This window comes from Uranotaenia lowii, chromosome 3 (genome assembly GCF_029784155.1).
Source record: "Uranotaenia lowii strain MFRU-FL chromosome 3, ASM2978415v1, whole genome shotgun sequence".
NCBI lineage: Eukaryota > Metazoa > Arthropoda > Insecta > Diptera > Culicidae > Uranotaenia > Uranotaenia lowii.
Window position 1 is genome coordinate 337193356 of NC_073693.1, and position 11665 is coordinate 337205020.

An 11665-nucleotide genomic window follows, 5' to 3' on the forward strand; every position below is an offset into this window, starting at 1 on the left:
TCGGTTTCACCGAACAATATCAACAAAAAAAAATCCCAAAATTGAATTTATTGTTAATCAATGCTAAAAGACATACCCCTGTTAAACAACTAATAACTTTTTTTCCTATTAAGATACGAAGTTTAAACTGACTGCTAAAACTGTATTACAGTATGATCAAATTTTAGAGAGTAGTCTCAGTATTGAACATGTAACGAACTTTCATCAATTTGTTGAACACTATAATAAAGTAATTTTTGAGAATACAAAGACACTACCGATTCGTAAAACACAGAAAATGAAAAAGCCTTACATTAATTCGGAAATACTAAATCTAATAGTAAAAAAAAGAAAATTGTACCACGCCTCAAGGCAGAATTCTTTGATTGATTCAGAATACAAAAAAAATAAGAAATCAGATAAGAAATAAATCGAAACTGTTGAAAAAACAGTACTTTGACAGTCTGATTACCAACAGCCTGCAAAATCCTAAAAAAATGTGGAGTAATATCAATAAAAAGGTATTCAACAAGCAATCATCTTTCAATTCCACGTTTGTAATCAACGTAGGAGGTGTATTATTGAGTGATGAAGTTACCATCTCTGAACTTTTCAACAATTTTTTATAAATGTTAGTCAAACAATTATGACCAACTGGATTGACCCCGAAACCGATTTCCAAAGTCATGAATTCCAGTTTTCTTTCTCTACTGCTGCACAAGATTATTTGTCCCTCAAAATTGATAATCTTAAAAATAATTCTGCTACAGGAATCGATGGAATATCAACCAAGTTTTTGAAAAAATATAAACAAAAATACATTGAAAAATACACAGAACTTGTGAATCAAAGTATAAGAACAAACTCCTTTCCAGACGTTCTAAAATGTGCTAAAGTTATTCCTGCCTATAAAAGTGGTGATAAAACGAACATAACTAATTACAGACCAATTTCTGTCTTAAATGCTCTTTCTAAACCCTTCGAAAGATTGTTATTTGACCAAATAGAACAGCACTGTCAACAACATAGCCTTATTCACGCCAATCAATTTGGGTTCGTCCCCAAATCAAACACCTTAAGTGCGTGTGCTGATCTTATAAATACAATCTCAGATAGCCTTGATGAGAAAAAAAACTGTGGCATGTGTCTTTATAGACATTCGTAAAGCTTTCGATTGTGTGAATCACAAGATTTTGGTGAAAAAATTAAAATTATTCGGCTTCTCTGATAACGCTAGAAAGCTCATGAATTCTTATCTGTCAAACAGACAACAAGTTGTTAGGATCAATTCCAATGACAGCAAAACTATGCCAATCACATGTGGTATACCTCAAGGTTCCATCTTGGGACCTTTGTTGTTCATCATGTACATAAATGATATCTTTGTCATTCCTCTTAAAGGTAAATTACAACTGTTTGCAGATGACGCAACTCTCTTATACATTGTGGAAAACCTCGACACACTAAAAGAATATATTTCTCACGATATAAATATTCTCATTAACTATTTCTACCAAAACCATATGGCAATTAACTTACAAAAAACAAACTACATTCTTTTTAACTTACAAAAACAATCCGATAAAATTCCTATTCTTGTGAATGGAATAGCAATAGAACAAGTTTCACAAGTCAAATATCTCGGGTTACTAATTGATGAAAATCTTCGATGGAACGAACACATACTCCGAGTAAGCTCCAAAGTTATCTTATACATTTTTGCACTGAAGAAAATTCGAAATCTTATTTCTGAGAACATAGCTTGGAAGGTATATTATGCCTACATACATCCGCACTTTGCGTATATGAACAGTATATGGGGATGTGCAGCTTCTGTGCATCTGAGACCTCTTTTTACATTACAAAATAGAGCTTTAAAAATTGTAAAAAAAATTGCCAGTTCGCTTTCCGACCAGTCAACTTTACTCTGCCAATGTGCTTTCTTTGCATACTCTGAATAAATTTGAAAATTGTCTCTTGATCTATAGAATCTTAAACAATTTAATAAAAACAAACACTACACCGACTTTCGTATCGGAAATACACTCGTACAATACTAGAGGCAATGCCAACTCTAACTTTTACATAACCAGAAGAAGAACAACGATTGTTTCAAACAAATTCTTGAATAAAGGCCTAAATCTGTTTAATATGCTACCTCCTTACATAAAAAATATCAGAAGTTTTCCGCTGTTCAAGTTTCAACTCAAACGATACCTATTTAATGAAACTCAGCCTAGTAACACTCACCCACCTTGCCGAAACCATACTGTACATAGCTGGTATGGCTAGTCGGGGGGGTAGAGAGCTACTAGGCTTCGCCAATTCCAAAACAAATTTAAAACGCCTAGCCCTCCCAAGAAATTCGTCATCCACCGAAGCAACGCGAATGCAAGCGCGGTAAAACTTGCAAAACTATGGACTTTTGGGAGTACTGGAGACAGGAAATGGTTTCCTTGCTACGCACAACCTGGTGTGGGATATTTTGAAGAACCTTCTTCCCATCCTAGATCCTATTTCCCCTTCCCTTTCCCATCCTTTCATCATTTTATTTATTATCCATTATATGAGTAGTAGTCAATAAGTTTAGTTAGTTAAGATAGATAAAGTACCTAAGCACACACAGTGAAAACTCTATGCTCAACTGAAGACCGACAACAGTTTTTTTAACTTATACGGTTTATATTCACCAATAAGTCTGGAACAAATATGAATTTCTTCTTTTGTCACCCCCCCCCCCCCCTTCGAAATTTCCAAAAACCCGAAGGGGGAAATAAATAAAGTTTGAAGTATTTAATGTAAATTTCGAAAAAAATTCAAGAATCCAAAAGATTACAAGACGAATAAAACAAATTTTGGAAGATGGAAGTTATTTAACCTTTTGTATTCTTGATTTTATTGAATTTTTCGATAAAAAATTACTTGTATTTTAGGTTTTAAGCAATGATATTGTATGCAACTTTGTTGCATACAAGCTTTCGTGAAATTTATTCCAATTTATTTTTTTTCACATTATTTTTTATTGTCTCCCCCCCCCTCGCGATGTTCCAACTCCGAGTGACAAAAGAAGGATTTGAAATTTGCAAAAAAAAAAAAAAAAAGTTACGATCTTCGACCAAGTTGTTCAGCGGAATTTTTTTTAGAAATTTTATAAATTAGCTCAAAAACCATCAGCTGGCTCGGTTCCACAGACGAAACAAAAATGTTGTTGACTTTTCAGTAACCTAAAAATTCAAAATTACTCATGAAAACGTTACTTGAAAATTTTGCAAAAAATCATGGATGAGTTTTGGACTAAGACGAAGCTTTTTAGACCCCAGGGTTTGAGGAATTCCAAAATGACAGCAAATCGACTTAGTCTACTCATACAGTAGGGCAGAGTGGGGATACTTGATCCCTTTTTCTTATTTTCACCATATCTTTTTGAAAAAATTTAGCAACTCGCCGTCTTTGACATTTTATGACAGCATGTAACTTCAAGTTTCTATGCTCAAAAAATATATATTGATCAAGGAGTAACGAGCTTTAGCGATTTGTTTCTGTTTTTTTAAACTTATAGAAAAAAACACTATGAATAATTCTACAAAATAGCCTTTTTTTGTTTTTCATTCAAAGTTGTCAAAAAAGTTTTCGAAATTACTTTCAATATTGAAACAATCGAAAGGTTTCTATGAAATTTAAATGCAGCGGTTCATTTTTGTTCATAAGTTTTGCTGCTATTCAGTTCTTTTCGTAAACATTATTTTTTTAAAAAATTCATGAATTTTCAAATTATTTACATACCTTTGTGTGCTTCACATTTGAACACATTTGAATCTATGCTTTTTATATCAATTGTTTATTATTTACTATTTTGCTTCGTGAATGCGAAAAAGGTAAAATTTTGCTAGGTAAATTGAAAAAAGTAAAATTTACAGAGAAAGCTGGGTGGAAAAAAATCACTTTATTCTCGGTAAATTTTATCTTTATTTTTATTTTTCGTTATTCTTGTCCCAGCTGCGCTGCCAATGGAACGATGGATAAAGCTATTTTACAGAGAGATGTCACCACCAGCATGTAGAGCTGTCAAACATCATGTTAAAAACGGTTAGCATAACATTTCTTTAGAGCGTGGCTCCAAACGAGAAAAACGTTGCAAGTTTTGCCCTATCTTGATTTTTATTCCAGTTAGGCGAGATAAGGGCATAATGGCCACCTCAAGGAAAACGTTTATTTATTCATAAAAAACAGCTATAATATGTAATTACATCATTGTTTCGTGTTCAGACACTAATAATATAGTCTATTTCCTAGTTGGTCGAAGCTTGAAAACTAGATAAAAACGTTTATAAAATTTTAAAAAAAATTGCCAAAAGCTTAAAACCAGTCACTGTAGGGCATAATGAGAACACCCACCCCCCTCCCCCTCACTGGGGCAGTATAAGCACCATTAATCGGGGTACGATGACCGTTTTCTGTCGGGGAATCTAGCAGCAAATTCAACTCGATGATGTCAGGTGAGTCGTAGATTCATCAAACAAAGCAATAACAAAATAATCTAAGTCTGTTTGTAGAACACAAACAATTCACACACGCTCATACATTGTGTTTCTTGTGCTTTGTTTGGCGGATGATGCTAATAGTCGCATAATGTAACAAATAAAAAAAGATCATGAATTGTAAATGAAAAAAAACACCTCAAGCAGAAATCGAACTCTAGTCTTTTGATTACCTCTCCGACACCTTACCAATAGGCCACATCGTGTAAACTAGACAAGCTGTAGCTCTATAGTTCAGTTGACTACATCGAGTTGAATTTGCTGCTAGGTTATACGACAGAAATCGCTCATCATGCCCCGATTAAAAGTGCTCTGTTCGTCCCGAGCCAACAAAATTAAATAAAAATGTGTTTTAAAATTGATTAAAGTGAATCAAAAATTTTATGATGGTGAAAATTGAGAAACAATGTGTACATCATGTTAAAGTGCGTATATTTGATCTATAGGTCTATGATTTAAAGATCATAAAAGCTTATTTCGTGGTGCTTAAAAATTATAATATATTCGTCACTTGAGAACCTGGTTTTTTTTTAAATATCTCTGTAAATATGAAAAGGAGATTTCTTTTTTTTGTGAAAAATTAAAAATATAGGAAGAACGAAACCAATCCTCATGAAAATTTATTTAAGAAAATACGTACTTTTGTAGAAAAGAGTATTGCTTATTATGCTCTTATCTCCTCAACCCTTATTTTTTGTATCTTATTTTGGTTTTTCATTAGTTTCAGATCTTTTTTGTTAGGTTAAAGTTCTGTTGATAATCCTTATCTTAATTTTTTCAAAATTTTCTTTCGACGAAACGTTAAATACGACAATGAGACGGTCTCATGTTTCCAACAACAACAGACAACAAAACTCCGTCTAAGCAACGAAAATCGATCATTCGTCGCCTAGTGTGGACTAGGCTTAAGCGAAACTCTAGTCATTCTTAATCGATTGGCCAACTCAATAAATCGAGGTAACCGCGGTAAGCGGGAAAAAATCCTAGACATAACAAACTGCCCATTGAATTGGTTTGAGGTCCCATTATAACAAACATGTCGTTCCATGACTTCACGAATGGGTTATTATAACCACGGCTAGTCTTCTATTACATGCCACAGCATGTGCATTGTTACTGAAGTCACTCCGCATTATCTCCCGCACAGCATCTCCCAAATGGATGCCCCATAAATTTCTAGATGTCTTCCTTTAGCATGGAGATGCAGTTCATTCTCGGTTCGGGTGCGAGTTCATGATTTAACAACATCTTTAGCAGTACAATGAGCGATTTAGGAGATTGTCGCGTGTGTAGTTTAAATGTAGACAAGGGGGGGTGGTTGAAGCTGAAGCAGTTATTCTCTCAAAGGGGTAATAAAATTACCCCTTGTGAGTCCGCTTGGGATGCAATAAATTTTGGTTGATCATCATCTTCATCCGAGTTCAACTTTTGACACCCCCGCTTAACGATGAAAGGCGCGAACTGATTTAGGTGAATGTCGATCACGCACGCACCACGGTGGTCCAGAAGCTGAATCGTCCAGCGTCTGAATTGTCATAGCCCAAGGCTGGAAGTCCGCGGTAGATCACGTTCTTATTTAATGCGAGGTACGTCAAATGTTTGTTTTTTTTTTTTAAGATGTCAAGGGTTTGAAGGGATTGAAATTTACATCACATACAGATTACACAAGCCGAGAAACAACGAATTCGGTAATTTATTTTACCAAAGAGTTATTGACGTAACGTGCACAGTTTATTCGGTAAAAATTACAATTAATTAAAATATTCAGTTATCTGGATAAAACTACCGAATTTCAGTAAAAGTTACAGAACATCCTGAAAAAAATTACCGAATGTTTGATAATAAAAACGTCGAATTTGTAACCTTTTCACCGTTATTTTTTCAGTAATTATTGTAGTATTTCGAAAATAACTACTGAGTTCCAGTTACTTTTGCACATTGCACAGTGATTCTATTGACCCTCAAAGATTTTTTGTTCTGTCACTTCTTATCTAATTGTAATTTTAGATCTAACAATTTGTCTCCAAATTTGTTTCCAAGAAATTATTAGGGTGTTTATAAGAGTAATCTGTTAAATCATTGGTTGCACTGCAGCATAAAATGTGTCATTTTTCTACATGCTTGCTTACCATATTGTGTTTTAAGCTTATAAGTGAAGTGATGAAATTATTTTCATAGTTCTGAAACGCATAAATTAATCTGTCAAGTCTGGCACATTTTGGAAATACAAATGTATTATCTCTCCCCTACAGTGGGGTAACGTGGGCCATGAGGAAACGTGGGCCACTCTTAATATCTCAGCTGTGTGTTGAGATAAAAAACTCAATCCAACTGTCATTACTGTTTTGTATACACCTATAATGTCCTGTCGGTCTTGCATTCCTGATTCCAGGAGATGGCTGAAAAACGACAAGTTCACAATTTTGGATTATAATGCAACTTTATGATCTACTCACATTTAGACGTTCAAATAGACAAGCCTTAAAAAAGTTCAACATTCAGGGCGTTTAAATTCTCTAATCGATATTTGCTGCCGTTTTTTTAAACCGATTTTTTTTTTAATTTTTTCAGTGAAATTATTTTCACAGACTGAAAGCTACAAAAAGCTTTTAAATTTTCATCATTTTCACGATTGTAGTTTAAATAGCTGAAAAAGACCGAACAATTAGAGATGCACAAATCTAAATAAATCAAATCGCACTTGAACCAAATAATTCGACAAAAAATAAGAAAAAAAAACTATGACTTAAGCTAAAGTCGTTCAAATTAAGACAGAATAATTAAAATTAATTTGAATGTATTCAAGAACTGCGAAAAAAGAACTCGATCCAAAATATATTTAAAAAAAATTGATGAATGTTTTCCCATTTTTCGAAAGTTTCAAGTTCATAATTTTCGATCATAATGCAACTATGATCAACTGACATTTAGATGTTCAAATAAACGAGTCTAAAAAAGTTTAACATTCAGGCGTGTAAATTTTCTAATCGATATTTGTTGCCCTTTTTAAAACCCGAATTTTTCAATTTTGTCAGTGAAATTTTGTTTACAGACTGAAAGCTACAAGAAAGCTTTAAAATTTTCTGTTAACTAAATTTGAGGAAGAAAGGTTCTTTTTTCTGTCGCGAATTTGTGTAGCGTGTGAAGTGGGATAGAATGAAAGTTTCAAAAGAATCAAGGTGTGAATTTGAAAAGTTACTACAATCTTTTGAATACAATTTTGACGATTGTAATTTAAAAAGACCGAATAATTTAAGATGCATATATAACCCAAATAGCGCTAGAACCAAATAATTCGATATAACAAAGAAGAAAAAATAGTACCTAGGACTTAATTTAAAGCCGTTTAAATGAAGAGAAAAATTATTAAAAATTCATTTTTCATGTAGAATCTCGTTTTCTGGCAAACAATTGTTACGATAAATATACCTACTTATCCATAATATTACAAATTTCTACTGAAAATTCAGTTCTGAATGTTTAAATAATCGAATAAATTCGACCTAATTCTAGAAAAAAGATGCACATAGAATTTATTTGGCCATAGATAAGGGACTCGTTTTTTCACTGCTTGTAAAAAAAAGATGTTCAAGTTTTAATAAATTGAAGATTTAAAAAAAAAAATCCTAATTGAATTTTTAGTCACTAAACTGGAAAACACGAAATTTGCTTTCAGTGTATCGTGTGCGTTATGTTAGCGAATTTCCACACCTTCAATTTAGGTTTTTGTATCTGCTTAAAGGGTGACGCAAAAATGGTAACCGGCGTTTTAGTCGCTACTTTATTGTAACGCTACGCTTCAAATATCATAGGTTTGTGTCTAGAGTCTAGACTGGGCGGTGTAAATGAACTGAATTAAAATCATCGGTGTAACACAAATCTCGTTGATTATTCCGTTCCGATAATTCCCATTATTCCTAACCGCCATAACTCTATCGTATGTCAATTTGTTGAAAGTCCGTCCTGTAATTAGTTGTTTTCTATATTGTCTCCGTGTTAAATTGAAAGTCATTCTCCAATAATGGATAGCTCAAATTCGATTGAACTGGAAATTGCCTGTTCTAAACAGTAAGTATTTTTATTTATTTCTTTTTTCGACGATAACTCACAACATCCTTTAACAGGTTCAAAAGTAGCGTGACCCAATCGGAGCTGATGCAAGCTATCCAACTGTATCTTACGGAGAATGTCAAACTAGCCAAGGATCACGTTTTCGAAGTAAAGTGTCCGAGTGTGGTCGACGTGATGGTATGCAGCGAATTGAACGAATTTACGCCTCGCACCGATCTACGGGCCTACACCTACACCCTACACGAGAGTCTCGAGGAAGAGGAAACGCTCCAACAGGACGGCGAGGAGATCCAGATAGCCAATCATTGGATGTTGCCCGCTCGAGAATTCCACGGGCTTTGGAGCAGTTTAATCTTTGAGGATGGATTGAAGGAAGATTTGCTTAGCTTCGTTTATACCACAATGATGTTCTCTAGGAAGGGAGTTAACTCGAATTTGATCTCCTGCAACAGGCTGGTCCTATTGCATGGTCCTCCAGGTACAGGCAAAACTAGCCTGTGCAAAGCCTTAGCTCAAAAATTGGCCATCCGTATGACGGAACATTACACACACTCTCATCTGATTGAAATCAACAGCCACAGTTTGTTCTCGAAGTGGTTCTCCGAAAGTGGAAAACTGGTTCAGAAAGTGTTTGGCCAGATTCATGAGCTCTGCCAAGACAGAAAGTCATTGGTTTGTGTTCTGGTGGACGAAGTTGAATCCATCGCTTTCGCACGAGATTCCATTTCTAACAACGAACCAAGTGATAGTATAAGGGTTGTCAACGCGGTTCTTACCCAGTTAGATAGAATAAGGAAATATCCGAATGTGTTCGTTTTTTGCCACGTCCAATCTGACCGGTAGCATCGATTTAGCCTTCCTAGATCGAGCTGATATAGTCCAATACATCGGTAATCCAACTGCGGGAGCTATTTATGAAATATACCGTTCAACTCTGGAAGATCTGTCTCAAGTTTTGCTAAGGTAAATTGAAAAAAGTAAAATTTACAGAGAAAGCTGGGTGGAAAAAAATCACTTTATTCTCGGTAAATTTTATCTTTATTTTTATTTTTCGTTATTCTTGTCCCAGCTGCGCTGCCAATGGAACGATGGATAAAGCTATTTTACAGAGAGATGTCACCACCAGCATGTAGAGCTGTCAAACATCATGTTAAAAACGGTTAGCATAACATTTCTTTAGAGCGTGGCTCCAAACGAGAAAAAACGTTGCAAGTTTTGCCCTATCTTGATTTTTATTCCAGTTAGGCGAGATAAGGGCATAATGGCCACCTCAAGGAAAACGTTTATTTATTCATAAAAAACAGCTATAATATGTATTACATCATTGTTTCGTGTTCAGACACTAATAATATAGTCTATTTCCTAGTTGGTCGAAGCTTGAAAACTAGATAAAAACGTTTATAAAATTTTAAAAAAAATTGCCAAAAGCTTAAAACCAGTCACTGTAGGGCATAATGAGAACACCCACCCCCCTCCCCCTCACTGGGGCAGTATAAGCACCATTAATCGGGGTACGATGACCGTTTTCTGTCGGGGAATCTAGCAGCAAATTCAACTCGATGATGTCAGGTGAGTCGTAGATTCATCAAACAAAGCAATAACAAAATAATCTAAGTCTGTTTGTAGAACACAAACAATTCACACACGCTCATACATTGTGTTTCTTGTGCTTTGTTTGGCGGATGATGCTAATAGTCGCATAATGTAACAAATAAAAAAAGATCATGAATTGTAAATGAAAAAAAACACCTCAAGCAGAAATCGAACTCTAGTCTTTTGATTACCTCTCCGACACCTTACCAATAGGCCACATCGTGTAAACTAGACAAGCTGTAGCTCTATAGTTCAGTTGACTACATCGAGTTGAATTTGCTGCTAGGTTATACGACAGAAATCGCTCATCATGCCCCGATTAAAAGTGCTCTGTTCGTCCCGAGCCAACAAAATTAAATAAAAATGTGTTTTAAAATTGATTAAAGTGAATCAAAAATTTTATGATGGTGAAAATTGAGAAACAATGTGTACATCATGTTAAAGTGCGTATATTTGATCTATAGGTCTATGATTTAAAGATCATAAAAGCTTATTTCGTGGTGCTTAAAAATTATAATATATTCGTCACTTGAGAACCTGGTTTTTTTTTTAAATATCTCTGTAAATATGAAAAGGAGATTTCTTTTTTTTGTGAAAAATTAAAAATATAGGAAGAACGAAACCAATCCTCATGAAAATTTATTTAAGAAAATACGTACTTTTGTAGAAAAGAGTATTGCTTATTATGCTCTTATCTCCTCAACCCTTATTTTTTGTATCTTATTTTGGTTTTTCATTAGTTTCAGATCTTTTTTGTTAGGTTAAAGTTCTGTTGATAATCCTTATCTTAATTTTTTCAAAATTTTCTTTCGACGAAACGTTAAATACGACAATGAGACGGTCTCATGTTTCCAACAACAACAGACAACAAAACTCCGTCTAAGCAACGAAAATCGATCATTCGTCGCCTAGTGTGGACTAGGCTTAAGCGAAACTCTAGTCATTCTTAATCGATTGGCCAACTCAATAAATCGAGGTAACCGCGGTAAGCGGGAAAAAATCCTAGACATAACAAACTGCCCATTGAATTGGTTTGAGGTCCCATTATAACAAACATGTCGTTCCATGACTTCACGAATGGGTTATTATAACCACGGCTAGTCTTCTATTACATGCCACAGCATGTGCATTGTTACTGAAGTCACTCCGCATTATCTCCCGCACAGCATCTCCCAAATGGATGCCCCATAAATTTCTAGATGTCTTCCTTTAGCATGGAGATGCAGTTCATTCTCGGTTCGGGTGCGAGTTCATGATTTAACAACATCTTTAGCAGTACAATGAGCGATTTAGGAGATTGTCGCGTGTGTAGTTTAAATGTAGACAAGGGGGGGTGGTTGAAGCTGAAGCAGTTATTCTCTCAAAGGGGTAATAAAATTACCCCTTGTGAGTCCGCTTGGGATGCAATAAATTTTGGTTGATCATCATCTTCATCCGAGTTCAACTTTTGACACCCCCGCTTAACGATGAAAGGCGCGAACTGA

At 34.7% G+C, this 11665-nt stretch overlaps 1 protein-coding gene across 1 annotated transcript; it reads left to right on the forward strand.

The window, feature by feature from the left end:
- Window positions 1–8395: 8395 nt before the first annotated feature.
- On the forward strand, window positions 8396–9755 carry LOC129757325 (pachytene checkpoint protein 2 homolog). The gene is given in 4 exon segments (XM_055754512.1): window positions 8396–8585; window positions 8642–9404; window positions 9406–9551; window positions 9658–9755. Coding segments are annotated over 4 exon segments (1020 nt in total). The 5' UTR covers window positions 8396–8538; the 3' UTR covers window positions 9722–9755.
- The last annotated feature ends 1910 nt before the right edge of the window (window positions 9756–11665 follow it).